Here is an 18,938-nt window from a genome sequence, read left to right as displayed (position 1 = left end):
GGGATGGGTAAGTTTTGGTGCTAGGTTTAGTATGGGATGGGTAAGTTTTGGTGCTAGGTTTAGTATGGGATGGGTAAGTTTTGGTGCTAGGTTTAGCATGACAGGTAAATCTTAGTGATATGTTTAGTATGGGATGGGTAAGTTTTTGTGCTAGGTTTAGTATAGGATGGTTAAGTCTTAGTGCTAGGTTTAGTCTGAGACGAGTAAGTCATAGTGTTATGTTCAGGATGGGACGGTCAAGTGGACAAAACTTACCAGAGCCTGGAGATACGCCGTCAACACTGAAGGTTAAAGTTGATGAGGGATCTATATCAGCATCAGTGGCGGCAACCTGAGCAACAATACACAAAGGTGATAACTACAACAATACTTCTATAGGGCATAGTGGCAAACTGTATCTGGATTTCTATAGGACAAAGTGATCCACTACCACAATATTTCTATAGGGCATAATGACAAACTTTATCTGGATTTCTATAGGACAAAGTGATCCACTACAACAATATTTCTATAGGGCATAATGACAAACTGTATCTGGATTTCTATAGGACAAAGTGATCCACTACCACACGACTTCTATAGGGGATTATAACAAACGATACCAGTATTTCTCTGGAACGTGATGAACAACTGTTTTTTTTTCAGACATCCGATTTTTTGCCTCCCTCCGCCCTCCACATCGTAAATTTAAAAAAAAAAAAAAAAGAGGAAATGAGAACTCAAATAGAAAATATATATTTTCACCTCCTCTCGCGGTAGTTTCAATTCTACAAGACACAGTGACTAGCGAAAATCAGGATTTGTAGGATCAAAGTTTAGCTTAAGCGGGATATTCATAAAGTAAAATTATCAGCTTAAACATAAATAAATAATGGAGTATACTCAAGTTATTGTGTTCCCATTGAAATAGATTAAAATTACACTTCCGGTTACCAAAAATCTTTCAAAAGTTGTTAGAAACCTGCGCATACAATGCAATACAAACCAATTAGTCTAACCAAAAGGTACCCAAGTTATTGACAAACCGTAAGTAAAATAAGTGCAATTTTCGCGTGATGGAATTAGCTTGAATGTTGAAATAAAACTAAACATGTGATACATTACCTATGTATGAAATTTTGTCGACATTACTTGCACGGAACTCAAGTAACCAAATTTACAGACACACATGCACGCTGATAAAATGCAAAACAATGTTTTTCCTAATCAGGGACTAGTTAATAAAATCTTGCTTTTGCTTTTTTGTCGCGTACTAGAGTCTTCTATACTCCGTAGATCTATATACGATAAAGTATGGAAGTGTAAAACGGCGAAAACTCAAAATTTCATTTGATTTTTGTGTACATTTTTATGCTCTGTATACGAGAAATTAACAAGTTGCCAGTTGTTGCATAGGTTTTACTTAATTGTAACAGAAATATCACCCAAAAAATGCGTAAGAGCTAATGTTTGGAACTGCAGTAAGAAATGAGGTATCAACAGACCGTAGTCACCTCTATTTAATCAATGTCCTACTCAGAGGCGTATCCAGGTTTTCATTGTAGGGGGAGCGAAAAGAGCAAAAAAAGGCGCCGAATTTGTAACAAGTTCTATATACGTGTATTATATATATATATATATATATATATATATATATATATATATATATATATATATATATATATATATATATATATATATATATATATATAATTACTAGCTGTATGTCATTACTTCGCTACGATGTAAAATAAATTGAAAGTAGCACTCTGAAGAAATAAGAAAAATAAACCGGGAGTGATCTCCCCTAAACTTTCTCGAATATTCTTGTATAAAACAACAGGGGATGGGAACTCGGGCGATAGACATGATTTTTAATCCATTTTAAATACTTAAAGTTTTAAAAATAGAATAAAATCTCGTAGACAAAAAAATTGCACACCATGTGAACGCCAAATAAAAAAGTGCATAATAGTGCGCAATATTATTAGTACTTTAAAAATTTACATTAGTTTTTTGAGAAATCGGAAGTAGCGTAAATTACTACTTCCGGTCAATGGAAATTACTCAAAATTTAACAGAAGGTAGAGAATTAGATCTTTTACTTATATGTGAAATTTCATTTATCGATCTGAAATAGTACTCAAGTTATAGGCTTTTGAAAAATTCAAAGTAGAAAAAGTACCACTTCCGGTTATTGGAAATCGCCCAAAAGTTGATACGGATCTACGATTTTGATAAAATACTTATATATGAAATTTCATCAACCTAGCTGTAACGGTACTCAAGTTATCGTGTTTACACACGGACAGACAGACAGACACACAGACATACGGACAGAATTGCAAAGCCCAGTTTTTCAGACTGGATTACGCATAAAACCTCTTAATTTTGATACATCTGGATTGATAATTTTTGCCCGATTAAAACAAGTCCTCTATACTTCGGATGTGATGAAGGACTGAGGTGTAATACGGTGAAAATTGTTAAAATTTCAAGTGATTTTTGCGCACGATTACAATACTTTCTCTATACTTCGTATATACGAGAAAGTAAAAACACAATGTAGGCCGACAAAACAAAAATTGTATCAATCTAAACAAAAATATATATATACACACACTACAACCAAAACCAATGAACGTAACACAATATGTTTTGTAATTCTTGTAAAAAAAATTTCTTACATAATAATTCCTGGGAAATTATTTAAGCCAAGTGAAATAGGGGAAATAATCACTCTCTTAATATAAATATGTATATATCTACACATTTAATTATAAATGTCAAAACAAATAAATAACTACTTTAGAATATAATGAAATTGTTTAACACTATTCGTGTTTACAAAATGTTTTTGTCTATAATCAGAATTTAATATATCGTCATCATAAATGCTAAAGTATTACAGCATAATGAAAGTTTTTAAAATCAGAGTTGGTATAAAACCACGCTTTTCGATATAATAGAAAACATTCGGAATAACAGCTTACATTTTATTAAATATCGGTGTTTTAGTTCAGATCCTACATTTTAATTAACTACTGCTTCATAGTGTTCTTTAAAGATTATTTTTAACATAGTGATAGGTATGGGTTAGATCACTGTATTGATCACACACCTTTTTACTGGTAATTGCAAAAACAATATTCACAACTTTACGTTTAAAAAACTAATTTTCTGGCGGCATGGCACTTTGGTACACCATTACGCGTTTTTCTACATGTACTTAACAGATCAATTCGGAGTGGGTTGGGGGGGGGGGGTCAACCTCAGTCACCACTGTCCGTTCACTGTAGGTCAATTATCCAACCCAGTGTATACCTAGGTGTGACATTATGTCGCTCAGCACAATTGTCGTGGTGAGGTGTGTGTGTGGGGGGGGGGGGGGGGGGGGAGATAACCAACTCAGAGTGAACATATCGTCAGTTTTTAGACGACTGTTCTTAACATACATATATATTACACAAAGATATATTACAGAAATAGATTTAAATAAGTAGCAGTGGTATTATGACAATATTTGTTTTTACAGAAGGGTCCATGGGGGAGGGGGGATGTAACTGTTTCATATAATTTGTAATCGTAACCACTATCGCCCAAAGTGTAAGAATACTACTACTTCATCGTGATGACGTTGTTAACCTTGTCAAAATTTCTCCACCACTACGCAGTTTGCTCATAAGTAAATTTAAATAGAGGTGCCACATCAGTTGTATTTGTTTCTGTATTGTAATTTTTTTTAAAATTAATCACACGATTCAAACTGTATATATAAAGTAATTATGTGTGAAGTTTTATGTATAACATTTTCTAATTCAATTATTCGTAAGCAAATACATTATACAGTTGCCTTAAACTTAACACCACTCTTGCCAAGTGGTACTACCGTAGAGGTTTTTAAACATTGCAATGCATCGTAATGGTTATTTTTAGAATGGCAAACTGATGCAGCTGTTAATACGTGTTGTAAACGTAGACACTACTAGACTAGTACAATAATGCTTAATTGCTGCATGAAAAGAAATATTGTGATTTACATAGATGTGCCGACCAAAAATATTTTTTAACAAATATCATTGTTTAAAAATTAGAGTTTAAAAAGTTTCCAAAAAGGCGCCACTTTGCTGAAAATGACCAGAGGGGGAGCGGCTGCTCCCCCTGCTCCCCCCCCCCCCTGCGTACGCTACTGGTTCTACTCACTTACACATAAAGTATGCCCCTATACAGTCAATATGGTGGTCATCTCTAGTTATCAACCATCTAGTTTATCAAGTATCTAATTTATCAACAATCTAGTTTATCAACGATCAACCCACCGTAGTACAAACTGAGCCTGTTTTTGCAGCGGCTTCACCTATCAACTTGATAGAGAAAGGTGTAGAAGAAAACACGGGAACATTGTCATTGTATCCATCAACGCTAAGTGTCACTGTGGCAGAGAGTGCCGTGGTTCCATCAGTCACCTGGGATGTGATTAACATAAACAAAAGAAATTAAAGTAATTTGTTTCCTACATCTATTGAAACTAATTTTTAATTAAATAACTGGGAGTACATTTTAATTAACAGTTCGATTTATTTTAATACAATCTTAATTGACCGCCTAGCTGGCACTCAAAAGAAAAAAAAACGGCCTACGGCGAATCTCTGAAAATGTCGGGCCGGAATCCGAAGTACATATTCGGTGAACCACATTTTCAGTCATGATTTGATCTAGACCATGCCACGCCCACTGCCTGATTCTACGTGTCTAGCTCCACAATGTTTGATTTTAAACTAGCCTTTAAAACTGAGCAGTGGCGTTACTAGGTCGGGTGCAACCCGGTGTGGTAATCCAGGGCGTCCCCCCCCACCCACCCCAACAAAAGGTACACTATGTGTGGTATACTAACAGTTATCCTTATGTTCCTGCGACCACGGCATATGAAGGGATAGTGTGGTCAACACTATGCCCTGCCGCTTTGTTTCCCCAACGTGAGTCTGAGACCCAACAAAGCTCAGCTGGAGATCCGAACTCGAGACTTTCGGATGATAAACTAAAATATAGGCCAGTTATCGCCCCTATCCCGGATAGTATCACACGGTGCAGTCCGGACATCCCCCACACCCCGCCTTGTGACGCGACTGGGTCCAGCTTTAATTGTTCAACTCCAAATGAACGCACGAGAAATCTTTCACTAAGCGACCTGTTGTGTGATTGGTGAGTGAAATAAATGTAGGAACACTACGGGTGCTATATTAGGACGATGTGCCACCAACAAGCAACATTAGTGCAGGACCATTAAGATTGATCTATTCACAACTCCCCCCCTCCCACTTCACCACAGTCCACCAGCCTAGCGTCATGGCTACCATTGAGGTGTTTTGACTCGTGGGTTAGAAGGATGTTCGCTTACAAACAAAACAACATACCACTTGACTAGTAACAAACTTGGATATAATTTTCTTACCGCAAGTTCAAGGGTGTAGGAAACGACGCCATTCTCACGGTCAAGTCCACTCTTTAAAGTGACCGCACCTGTGGTCGAGTCCATGGCAAACTTGCTAGCTGAAAAAGTGTGGGAAAAGCTTCAAGGCAAAGAAATAATTATGTTACTCTGGTAATTTAAAACACAACAGTGGTAGCATACTACTTAAGAGTTTGATAGTTGTAAACATTAAAATTCTTGCGTGACGCTAAGAGTTGTCTTACGATCAGACGAAATCTTGATGCTGTAAGTCAGAGTTCCACCAACGTCTTTGTCAGCGTCTGTAGCCGCCATGATGAATAAAGTCTTCCCTACAGTGTCATTCTCTGACACGTGGTAGGTGTTGGAGGTGAGGGCAGGTGACCATGTCGCCCATTGTGGAGTGTTGTCATTCACTGGAGTTATCTGCAGCAGATATACAACTCAGTTATAGGCCTACTTAATTGTTATAGAAACATAGGCTTTCATTATACTTAGTTGTTATAGAAACCTAGGCTTTCATTACATTTAGTTCTTATAGAAACCTAAGCTTTCATTATATTTAGTTGTTATAGAAACCTAGGTTTTCATTATACTTAATAGCTATTTAAAATGGTATAATTAAACAAACAGAACATAATATTTATTGTATAGAAGGGGGAGGGGGGGGGGGGAGTGCACTTGAAACTTTCAAGGGGGGAATTGTTTAGAGAATTTATTTTCTGTATAAATTATAAGCAATGTCTCCCCCCCCCCCAGGAGGTGTTTGAAAGAAAGTCTGTGTCCTACTAACCGACACGATGACAGTGACTGTGGTTGATCTGATGAGTGACGTATCTGTAGGTGAGTCAGACACTTTGATCTCTAGCGTCTCTGACGTCACGGTCTCATAGTCCACGGCGTTGTCCACCTTGATCTTACCAGAAATGTCCACGCTGGAAAAATATCAATTTTGAATGAATTCGAAATTTAGATTAAATCTATTCAACTAATTTAAAAACATAAAATTCACTTGAGCCGAATTTCAATTTAGCTAATGTTAATATTTAAAAAAACAACAACAAATGAACAAACAAACTGCTTTTCAGATTCTTGAAATTTAAAATAATTTAATGTTGATGTATAACCTTACTTTAACAGATCTTAATCAGTTACCACAATCGAGGTTGAGATAATCTAAACGAAGGTTTATATAAGCCAACAAACCAACCTAAATTTGCTGGTGTCCCCTAACTGGATGGAGTAGGTCAGGTTGCTGTTGGCCCCAGCATCTCTATCGGAGCAGGTTAAGGTGTAGAGGCCGGTACCTGGACAGATAAATAGACGAGAGGATATAAAGGCCGGTACCTGGAGAGATAAATAGACGAGAGGATATAAAGGCCGGTACCTGGAGAGATAAATAGACGAGAGGGTATAAAGGCCGGTACCTGGAGAGATAAATAGACGAGAGAGTATAAAGGCCGGTACCTGGAGAGATAAATAGACGAGAGAGTATAAAGGCCGGTACCTGGAGAGATAAATAGACGAGAGAGTATAAAGGCCGGTACCTGGAGAGATAAATAGACGAGAGGATATAAAGGCCGGTACCTGGAGAGATAAATAGACGAGAGGATATAAAGGCCGGTACCTGGAGAGATAAATAGACGAGAGGGTATAAAGGCCGGTACCTGGAGAGATAAATAGACGAGAGGGTATAAAGGCCGGTACCTGGAGAGATAAATAGACGAGAGGATATAAAGGCCGGTACCTGGAGAGATAAATAGACGAGAGAGTATAAAGGCCGGTACCTGGAGAGATAAATAGACGAGAGAGTATAAAGGCCGGTACCTGGAGAGATAAATAGACGAGAGAGTATAAAGGCCGGTACCTGGAGAGATAAATAGACGAGAGAGTATAAAGGCCGGTACCTGGAGAGATAAATAGACGAGAGAGTATAAAGGCCGGTACCTGGAGATATAAATAGACGAGAGAGTATAAAGGCCGGTACCTGGAGAGATAAATAGACGAGAGAGTATAAAGGCCGGTACCTGGAGAGATAAATAGACGAGAGAGTATAAAGGCCGGTACCTGGAGGGATAAATAGACGAGAGAGTATAAAGGCCAGTACCTGGAGAGATAAATAGAAGAGAGAGTATAAGGGCCGGTACCTGGAGAGATAAATAGACGAGAGAGTATAAAGGCCGGTACCTGGAGAGATAAATAGACGAGAGAGAGTATAAAGGCATGTACCTGGAGAGATAAATAGACGAGAGGGTATAAAGGCCGGTACCTGGAGAGATAAATAGACGAGAGAGAAAATGCAGGCTGAAATCGGAGTCATTGGCCCCATTGACGCATAACCGATTGACACGTATACTTAAATGTGTTGAAAAGGGGTCGATGTGGTCGAGTCGATAAAGCTAATGGTTGCTAAACCGAAAGGCTTTTATATATTAGGATAGATTATTCTAAGACCTTTGGAGTTAATGTGGCAAAAAAATGTGTGGCATTATACAATAAAGTACTGACTCTATTTTAAAAAAAAAATTCTACTTTAAAATTTATTTTACTTACTAGTGGCGCCCTCTTGAAGAGATTTATAAACAACCATGGGTGTACAGTAGGGAGCATTGTCATTTATATCAAATACTGTAAGTGTCAAGGTCACAGTGGCTGAATTGATTCCATCAGAGACTGAAATATATTGTATAAAGTATTTGAATTTCAAATATTTGAAAATTTATTTTCATTCAAATAACAAGAACACAATTAGACCGACAGCTTTAAGGAGCAAGCCTGGACAGCCTGAATTGTTAATAGCAGCCAATAAATATGTAGAACTTAGCATGTCACATACTCACCATTGAGTAAAGGGCATGCTAAGCCTGTAGTGCCAGACATATTTGATACTAACCATGTAAGACTGGATTGTAGACAATGTTAGCTGATCCAGGGTCTACATCAATTTTAGCGTTAAGTGTGATGTCACCAGTTTGACGATCAATGATAAACTTGTTTGAGCCGATGCCTAATTATAGAAAAACGACGTATATTGTCATAAACTCACTGGACAAATACCGCCTTGACAAAAAACACAATAGAACCGCGACATAACCCCACCCCCTGGACAGTAACCACCGATAAAGATATTTATAAGGAAACACTATTGAGGATAAGTACCAAAAATCATAAAAACAAAACAAACAAAAGAAAAAAAACGTTATATTATAAATTAATAATTCTAATTAATTAAAAAAAACAACAACAAAAAGAGGTTTTGAGCGAGGGATCGCAAATACTCAAATATGATGCGCTGGTTAAAAGTTTAAACTGGAAACATCTGTGCGAGCCTTCCGTTGAATTTTTCGTTTTTGGCATATTGTCTTTTGCACGCAAATGCATGTTACACATATTAAGTGGAAACATAATTATGCTGTCTACGGCCTTGACGCTGTGGTCTGTCAGTATATATAGTTACCCTCGAAATAGTCTGCTATCGGCATTGCTGCTTGTCAAAGGCATTACTAATGTTGTCAGTTTGCACTAAAGCCAACGCAGGCAGCTTTCTTAAAACGAGAGCAAATTCAATTTAGTTGGTAACGTTGTTGTTAGTCCTGTATTTTTACTTTGTCGTATACGAAGTATAGAGGAAGTATTGTAATCGTGCACAAAATCGAAATCGAGATTTTCACAAATCGGTTGTTTCAAATCTCGACGCTTTACACCTCCATGAGTCGGAAGAACATAGTTTTGCAATTTTGTCTGTATGTCTGTGTGTATATATGTGTGTGTGTGTGTGTGTCTATGAACACGATAACGTGAGTACCGTTACAGCTAGGTTGATGAAATTTCATATATAAGTATATTATCAAATTTGTAGTTCTGTATCAACTTTTCAGCGATTTACGGTAACCTGAAGTGGAACTTATTTTACTTTCAGTTGTTCAAAAGCCTATAACTTAAATACTGTTTCAGACAGATAAAAGAAATTTCACATGCAATTAAAAGATCTAATCCCCTGCCTTCTGTAAAATTTAGAGTAATCTCCGTTGACCGAAAGTAGTAATTTACGCTATTTCCGATTTATAAAAAAAAGTATATGAATTTATAAAGTACTAATAATATTTCGCACTATTATACACATATTGTTTGCCATTCACTTGGTGCGCAATTCTTTTTTTTTCTACGAGATTCTATTATATTTTAAAAAGTTTAAGTAATTAAAAAATTGATTAAAATCATGTCTATTTCCCGAGTTGCAATCCCCACTCCCCCGGTAGTGTAAGAGTATTCGAGAAAGTTTAGGGGAGATCACTCCCGGTTTATTCTGAATGTGTTTTTGCTTATTAATGGTAAAAGCATCTTTTTGCCCCACAGTCTGAAAATATCCTTTCAATACTTTTTGTAACAGCTATTTTAAAGTCACTTGTGATAGACATCGGTTGCAGGTTTGTGTTCAAGAGTGCTGTATATTTTTTTCTTTATGTTTTATTTAGAAGTAAAGCTTAAACGCATGGAGTAGTCCGTCCACTGACAATATCATGGACTGTACAGTTGTAAAAATAAAGCAAGAGATGTTTTGAATGTACCATCTATAAACCAGTTCTGATTAACCTCTAATGACATTAGGTTGTTCTTAGTTCCAAATAAAAAAATTCTACTTTGTGACTTGGCACCAGAATCAACAAAATAGATTGTCGTCGATCTTGTGTCTCTTTATAATGATCAGGAATAATAATGGCAGCAACATTTCTTAGGTCGGACCGGGGATGCTTAAACGTTAGCTTGCCTGCTGTTACAATGTATGTGCGGAGCTGAGGACAGCTTGGCTTTAGCAGAATGATTCTCTGAAGGGGTGTCGATTCAGATTCTTCTGCCGGGCTTTCCATCTACTGCACTACTTTGACATTTCTAGTTGAGATTGATCTGGTCCATGTTAAAGTAAATTACAACGCCCAACAAGCTGTTCACCATGAATCTTTGTCTCAGCTTTGCATTCTGTCTTGTTCCAACTTTTCGCACACTCAAATGACACAACACCGTTTGCCTAATTATTTTGTTTAACATAAAAGTAGTAGCCTTAAAAATCGCCTTTAGTGTGAGCGGGTGAATGGATTATTTATTTTGTATTGTTTTATTTGGTGCGAATCTGCGAGTGGATGATCCAATGGGGAGCGGACGGGGTTCCCCTTCCGCCCGAAGCGGTCAGTATATAAATTGACCGCTCGGATAATTTTCTTTTTTTTTTGACCCGAGGCAAGATATAGATAGGGTCGGTTTCTGCGTGGGCGCGTGGCGCACCTCACGCGGGAAGGTATTTGTTTTTATTTAACTTTTATATGAGTGATTTGTATGAATGCGACTGCCGATGTTTCTCGTTTTCTATAATTTTCGTCTAAAACGAGATAGTGAGCATCGGCATGTCTGGTATGTACGTGGTGTGTTATTTTGAAAGATTTAAAATGTATTTTTGTATTTTCTAAAGCCTTGGCGTGTGTTTTCGGACCACGTTGTTTAGGTCAGTGTGTTTAGGAGTTTTCCTAAACTGGTGCGAATGCGTGTGTGCATTTACTTGTTTTACTTTATTATGATGTGTTGTTATTGTGGTAAACGAAAAAAAAAGTCACAGGAAAAAAAACACAGAAAAAAGTCACAGTTTTTGCTAGGAAAAAAAGTCACAGAAAAAAAGTCACAGTGGAAAAATTTTATCGGAAAAAAAGTCACAGAAATAAAGTCACAGAAAAAAGTCACAAAAGTATTTTTAGAAATATTTTTAATTATTTGTTTAGAATTGTAAAATTTTGTATGTTTATTGTTGTGGGTTGTATTTTTTATAGCATAAATTATTTATAGACGTTAAAAGCATTATGGTTTATAACAATTGTAAGTAAAAATATTGTAATATAATTTACACAACAATCTCAACATTTGTTACGTATTTAGTTAAAAACGCGGTAGAAAATTTAATTATAAATGAAATTTAGGCAAATTTTGCCGTAGGCTATTCTCTGGTCGGCCTCTCCTCAGTAGGCATTGTCCGAACATAATTTGTGTTGTTGTCGTCATGCGTCAATGACAGCCTTTGAACCTTGTCGGCTTTCTGTTTTGATCCTAAGTTTTGTTATGTAATGAGCGTGATAAATGTGGGCAGTAAAGGTGGTTGAACTAAACATACCTATTGTTGCCATGAGTTGAGGGCAGAAAGTCAGATGAACTTACCATTTCACGGTAATTTAATAATGGTATTGAAAAAAAAACACGATGAAAAACGTGGACTTTGGAGCATTCTATTAAACTAGGCATGCTGCCCAGCTTCGCTTAGGCTTTCGAAAACATTGAGAATTTGAATGCTTAATTAATTCGCCCGAGGGTCGGTCTACGACCTCAAGAGTTATAAAGAGGTTCCTCCGTGGACATTTTTTTTCGATTTATAGCTCATATAAGGTACCGGTCAGTCGAGGTCAGTTTTGACCCCCTCATCGTAGACTTTTCGGCCAACCGTGTTCTGTCGCCCCAAGGCAAGATCCTGCCAAATTTGAAGCGCCTGCGGCGCCGGGAAGTGCTCTATCGGTTTAGCCCGAGAATAATAAAAAAAAATACATTAACCAAGTTGACTTGGTGTGTCTCGAACCCGCACCACCTGCATGGTTTAATGTACACTAACATCTTCGCTATTTAGGCACCTTATAAAATACGGAGAATGAAACACCTATTTTAAAATCTTAACTTACGCGAATATGCCTATTCTTTCAAATTAATTTTTTTATCCCAAATTAGCCAGTTCCAAACAAAGATTTTGTATAAAATAAATAAGTCTTGAAATAGTTTAGTCCTAATATAGAAATTTATTTTTGGAATTGATTTTAGAGAAGTTAGAGTCTAAATCTAGATCTTAGCGTCTACGTCTAGATCTAGTTATTGCGTAGATTTAGATTTAGTCTAGATCTAGAATCTCTAGATCTAGAATCCAAATACATAAAATAAATTTTATGAGTTTAGGCCGGAAAAATTGTATTGTATACATTTCATAGTGTACGTAGATCTAAATCAAATTTGAATGAAATAGTTCATTCTAAACACGGCAGATGACGTCATTGGTTAATGTATAAGCAATAGTGACGTCACAGTTTTATGCGTTCTTTTTCACATTTATTAATGCTTTTCCGGTTGCATAAATAATACTGTTTCTCTACATTCGAATACGCCTTTAATTTTTATTTTTCTTCTTTAAATAAAATTGTGGTTATACATTTAAAACATCTAACATATTATTTTCAACAAAAGTCCGTATAAAGTTCTCCATATATCGCTGCCGTTTCTGACGTGATGTCCGGCGAAAATATTTTGCGGACAGACAGAGAGAGAGAGAGAGAGAGAAGAGCGCACATGGCGTTTTATATATTAGGATGCTACTAATCTTAAGTTTAAAATAATCACAATCTACATATTCATAATAAATATTTTTAGATGAATTATAAAAATTCATATGCGTATACAGCCTACACACATTACATTACATTTAATTAATCCTAAGTTAATTAGCACTCTCTATATATTTAATACATAAAAGTATTAACAAATATCATGCAAATATATATTTTTGACTTTTTTTCCTGTGACTTTTTTTCTGTGTTTTTTTTTCCTGTGTTTTTTTTTTCCTGTGACTTTTTTTCCTACATTCGTTATTGTGGGTCCCCACGATGACTAGGAGTGGCTTAGTCAATAGTCGGTTGTTTTAGACAGTAATGAGTATATTTTAGTTGCCTCGAGTTTTAGGTTGTTTAAAATTAATGTGTGTGCTGTTTCGTGCAGCGTCATGTTGAGTATCGCTTGTTTGGTGTCTGCCTTCGTTGGGGCCCTAGCGGAGTGTGTTAAATACAATGTTATCAATATGGATGTTGTATAGGTAGACCAATGGCTTCGGGCTGCTCCTTGTGTAGGAAAGATTGGTTCTACAATGAATTTGTTTTACTCGTTATTTTTAAGTTGCTATTTCTTGGTTAGGCAGTGCTTAGTTGTGCTTTTGACAATTCCTTTTATAATTGTAATAGTAGGGATTAGTTTTACTCGAGGCTTTAGATATCTCAAGCAGAAGTGATTAGTATTTAAACATGTATATATTGATGTATATATTTTTCCATGCATTTTTCTTATGTTTTCCTTTTCTTTTTTTCTTACCCCCCCCCCCCCCCCTTCCAGTGAGGTTGCTTGGGCAACTTGGCTGGGTGTTTTGTTTAGTGTAAAAAGTTTGTTTGGTATATATTGTTTTGTACGTAATGTTTTCTACGTAATGTTTTGTGTGTGTGCTGAAGCGATGAGGTGAGGGCGAAGGCGTTCCTCTTTCCATCAAGTATAAAGTACATCATCTAGCTCGTATTATTTTGTGACGTAGTCCGAAATTGGGTGTTTTGTTTGGTGTAAAAAGTTTGTATGTTTAGTCGGGTTTTGCGTATTCTGTAGTTTATCATCTTTCTTATTTTGATTGGTTCCATGAAATAAATTTAATTTATTGTTATAGTTTTTTTGTTTTTATTATTTAGACTAAGGTTAGGTTATTAACCAGTCTGGGTTTAGCCGGACTTGCACTGACCGGACAGTAGATAGATAAGCCTAGGGAAGGGTAGAGGAATATATTTTAAGGTATCCCCCCCCCCTAGCAGGGCTTACAAATTGGTAGCACGAGTGGGGTCAGTGCTTTAGTCTAGTTAAATTTTTGTTTTTTACTAGGGCTAGTGTAGCTTAGTTAAATTTTTTTGTTTTTGATAGGCCCTTTTGGAACCATATTTGTGTAGTTAGTGTGTAGTGTAGGGATTGTTTGTTGTTTAAACACCCAGTCAGGTTGGCGGAGAAACGTCCCTTGGTGAGCCTCCGGTGTGCTAGGCGGGACAAGGCGCGGTGTGTGGTGCGTGATCTGGTGTGTGAGACAGAAAGGCCTACAGCGAACACCCCTTGATCCACAAAGAGGGCTACTGGACACCCGCCACACAGACGTGTCGAGTCGGACACACGATCATTGGAGGCGGGCAACAGCACGAGAGCCAGTGGGGCAAGGCGGTTGCGTCACCACCTGGCCCAACCAAGCGGACGCTCCCTACCAACGAAAGGCCTACGGCGTCAATTCCTTGACCCACAAAGAGGGCTACTGGACACCCGCCCCACAGGTGTGTCGAAGCGGAGGCACGATCATTGGGGGCGGGTAACAGTTGGAGAGCCAGTGGTGAAAGGCGGTTGCGTAATCTCCGGACCAACCAAGCGGACGCTACCCCAGTGAGCAAACGGTGTGACGCAAGACCAGATGCGTGTATACAGATGAGACGTTGCCACAGCGTGTGTTTAATGGACTATGTGTGATACGGACAGCCGTCCAGCGGACGAGTTTTAGGTTGTTTAAAATTAATGTGTGTGCTGTTTCGTGCAACGTCATGTTGAGTATTGCTTGCTTGGTGTCTGCCTTCACTGGGGCCCTAGCGGAGTGTGTTAAATACAATGTTATCAATATGGATGTTGTATAGGTAGACCAATGGCTTCGGGCTGCTCCTTGTGTAGGAAAGATTGGTTCTACAATGAATTTGTTTTACTCGTTATTTTTAAGTTGCTATTTCTTGGTTAGGCAGTGCTTAGTTGTGCTTTTGACAATTCCTTTTATAATTGTAATAGTAGGGATTAGTTTTACTCGAGGCTTTAGATATCTCAAGCAGAAGTGATTAGTATTTAAACATGTATATATTGATGTATATATTTTTCCATGCATTTTTCTTATGTTTTCCTTTTCTTTTTTTCTTACCCCCCCCCCTTCCAGTGAGGTTGCTTGGGCAACTTGGCTTGGTGTTTTGTTTAGTGTAAAAAGTTTGTTTGGTATATATTGTTTTGTACGTAATGTTTTCTACGTAATGTTTTGTGTGTGTGCTGAAGCGATGAGGTGAGGGCGAAGGCGTTCCTCTTTCCATCAAGTATAAAGTACATCATCTAGCTCGTATTATTTTGTGACGTAGTCCGAAATTGGGTGTTTTGTTTGGTGTAAAAAGTTTGTATGTTTAGTCGGGTTTTGTGTATTCTGTAGTTTATCATCTTTCTTATTTTGATTGGTTCCATGAAATAAATTTAATTTATTGTTATAGTTTTTTTGTTTTTATTTTTTAGACTAAGGTTAGGTTATTAACCAGTCTGGGTTTAGCCGGACTTGCACTGACCGGACAGTAGATAGATAAGCCTAGGAAAGGGTAGAGGAATAGATTTTAAGGTATCCCCCCACATAGCAGGGCTTTCATTAGATTGCCTTTGTTAAACTGAACGAATTCCATGCCAGAAATTATAATAAGATTTGTGGAAAAATAAATTTGATGTCTTATTGATAACATGCTTCTGCGTGGATAGTGAGCACTTTTAGCAGAGAATCTCTCACATCTGCTGTATTGTTTAAATAATTATCATTGATCCATACGGCTCCAATAATTTAGTGACCTAGATCTAAGGTGTTATCGGTGCACACTCTTCGAAAAAGTGCAACTAAGGTCACCCCTTGACAGCTGAATAGCAATTGTTAAGGTTGTGACTAATTTGTTAAAACTTAAGATTTTAATTAATTATTTTAAATATAACACGTAACTTAAATGTATATATACAAATTGCTAAGAATAGTTCTCGTTAATGCTATTATTTCCTTATATAAAACAAAACCAGTGAACGGGGAGGGAGTGTGTCCGATGGGTTTGTGTGTGTGTGTGTGTGGGGGGGGGGGTTAGGAAAAAGTGTTTTATGTGTACTGATATTTTCACTTCATTTGCTGGTTAAACACACTTACTCTGTGAGCATTAAGACCAAAAGTATGTGTATAGATATGCAACGTGTGTGCGTCACAGGCTTGTACACAGTTATTAATGCCAGTCGAGACTGAACTCCATTACAAGATTACAGAAAGTCATATTCACCAAGACAACAATACATGATTAGATACAATTACATTCCTCTGAGCAACATAGTCGCCAATACATCTTATGCCTACACACAATGATATTCGCGCGAATGTCTTATTCGCAAAGACAACATGACACGATTACAGCCAATGAAATTCCACAGATGACATTGCAATCTGTTACAATTCCATTGTTCAAGTTGTACCAAATCTGTACCGCTGACCATTGAAGTAAAATAACTGACCTGTGAGGGTGTACACTAGTGCTGTGCCAGCATCAGCATCAGAGGCGGAAAACACAAAGCCAACGCTTGTGCCGGATGGCTTCTCCTCGTCGATGGTGTTGTCCACGTCAGTGGCAGTGATGACTGGGGTGTTGTCGTTGATATTTGTTACTGTTAGGGTCAAGGTCACGGATGCCGTGTTGGTGCCGTCAGATACTAAAATATAAAAACATCATAGCAAGATCTTTTAAAATATTGAAATGTTAGTTAGGTTTTGCCATGTAAATTAAAGAATGATCGAATGCAGAGATTAAAACATGTCGATAAGTTTGAATGGTTTGTAATTAACCACCAATCAACTTTGATGACTGAATATGTGAGATACTCACCGCATAGGACCGTATATTTTTACCACTCACTGTTAAGGACAGGCTTGTTCACTACCCACTGTTGAGCACCGGTATGTTAGCTACTCAGTGTTGAGCTCCTGTATGTTAACTACCCACTGTTGAGGAACGAATATGTTTGCTACTCACCATGAAGCACTGGATGATAGACTACATTTGCCGTTGCAGGATCCACATCAATTTTAGTGTTGAGTGTGATGGCACCGTTTGTGGAATCAATGTTGAAATTGGTCGCGTCTGTACATGAAGTTAGAGAAACGACTGTGTACGTCTCTATTATACATTACTTATGTTAGTTAAAATCATTCATCTGAGAGCTATCAGAACCTGAGTGTCGGTTAGTGTAACTTTGTACTTTGTGCATCACTCTATTGTGCACAGTTACTAATTAATGCCAGTCGAGACTGAACTCCATTACAAGATTACAGAAAGTCATATTCACCAAGACAACAATACATGATTAGATACAATTACATTCCTCTGAACAACATAGTCGCAAATACATCTTATGCCTACACACAATGATATTCGCACGAATGTCATATTCGCAAAGACAACATGACACGATTACAGCCAATGAAATTCCACAGATGACATTGCAATCTGTTACAATTCCATTGTTCAAGTTTTACCAAATCTGTACCGCTGACCATTGAAGTAAAATAACTGACCTGTGAGGGTGTACACTAGTGCTGTGCCAGCATCAGCATCAGAGGCGGAAAACACAAAGCCAGCGCTTGTGCCGGATGGCTTCTCCTCGTCGATGGTGATGTCCACGTCAATGACAGTGATGACTGGTGTGTTGTCGTTGATATTTGTTACTGTTAGGGTCAAGGTCACGGATGCCGTGTTGGTGCCGTCAGATACTAAAATATAAAAACATCATAGCAAGATCTTTTAAAATATTGAAATGTTAGTTAGGTTTTGCCATGTAAATTAAAGAATGATCGAATGCAGAGAATAAAACATGTCGATAAGTTTGAATGGTTTGTAATTAACCACCAATCAACTTTGATGACTGAATATGTGAGATACTCACCGCGAAGGACCTTATATTTTTACCACTCACTGTTAAGGACAGGCTTGTTCACTACCCACTGTTGAGCACCGGTATGTTAGCTACTCAGTGTTGAGCTCCTGTATGTTAACTACCCACTGTTGAGGAACGAATATGTTTGCTACTCACCATGAAGCACTGGATGATAGACTACATTTGCCATTGCAGGATCCACATCAATTTTAGTGTTGAGTGTGATGGCACCGTTTGTGGAATCAATGTTGAAATTGGTCGCGTCTGTACATGAAGTTAGAGAAACGACTGTGTACGTCTCTATTATACATCACTTATGTTAGTTAAAATCAATCATTCATCTGAGAGCTATCAGAACCTGAGTGTCGGTTAGTGTAACTTTGTACTTTGTGCATCACTCTATTGTGCACAGTTACTAATTAATGCCAGTCGAGACTGAACTCCATTACAAGATTACAGAAAGTCATATTCACAAAGACAACAATACATGATTAGATACAATTACATTCCTCTGAACAACATAGTCGCCAATACATCTTATGCCTACACACAATGATATTCGCACGAATGTCATATTCGCAAAGACAACATGACACGATTACAGCCAATGAAATTCCACAGATGACATTGCAATCTGTTACAATTCCATTGTTCAAGTTGTACCAAATCTGTACCGCTGACCATTGAAGTAAAATAACTGACCTGTGAGGGTGTACACTAGTGTTGTGCCAGCATCAGCATCAGAGGCGGAAAACACAAAGCCAGCGCTTGTGCCGGATGGCTTCTCCTCGTCGATGGTGATGTCCACGTCAGTGACAGTGATGACTGGGGTGTTGTCGTTGATATTTGTTACTGTTAGGGTCAAGGTCACGGATGCCGTGTTGGTGCCGTCAGATACTAAAATATAAAAACATCATAGCAAGATCTTTTAAAATATTGAAATGTTAGTTAGGTTTTG

The 18,938-nt window shown here is 37.6% G+C and overlaps 1 protein-coding gene across 1 annotated transcript; it reads right to left on the bottom strand.

The window, feature by feature from the left end:
- Positions 1-208: 208 nt before the first annotated feature.
- Positions 209-18,139, bottom strand: LOC131949776 (protocadherin Fat 1-like). Its single transcript, XM_059311724.1, has 12 exons — positions 18,103-18,139; positions 17,622-17,816; positions 17,080-17,223; positions 16,565-16,759; positions 8,322-8,435; positions 7,982-8,101; positions 6,639-6,735; positions 6,222-6,363; positions 5,674-5,854; positions 5,432-5,529; positions 4,299-4,445; positions 209-331 (listed from the first exon to the last, which is right to left on the bottom strand). Exons 1-12 carry the CDS (start codon positions 18,137-18,139, stop codon positions 209-211), a joined length of 1,593 nt encoding a protein of 530 aa, XP_059167707.1.
- Between the last annotated feature and the right edge of the window lie 799 nt (positions 18,140-18,938).

Source organism: Physella acuta, unplaced genomic scaffold (assembly GCF_028476545.2).
Source record: "Physella acuta isolate Inbredline_101_S28 unplaced genomic scaffold, ASM2847654v3 ptg000714l, whole genome shotgun sequence".
NCBI lineage: Eukaryota > Metazoa > Mollusca > Gastropoda > Physidae > Physella > Physella acuta.
The sequence above is the reverse complement of the archived record's forward strand: the minus strand, read 5'-3'. Positions and strand labels throughout refer to the sequence as shown.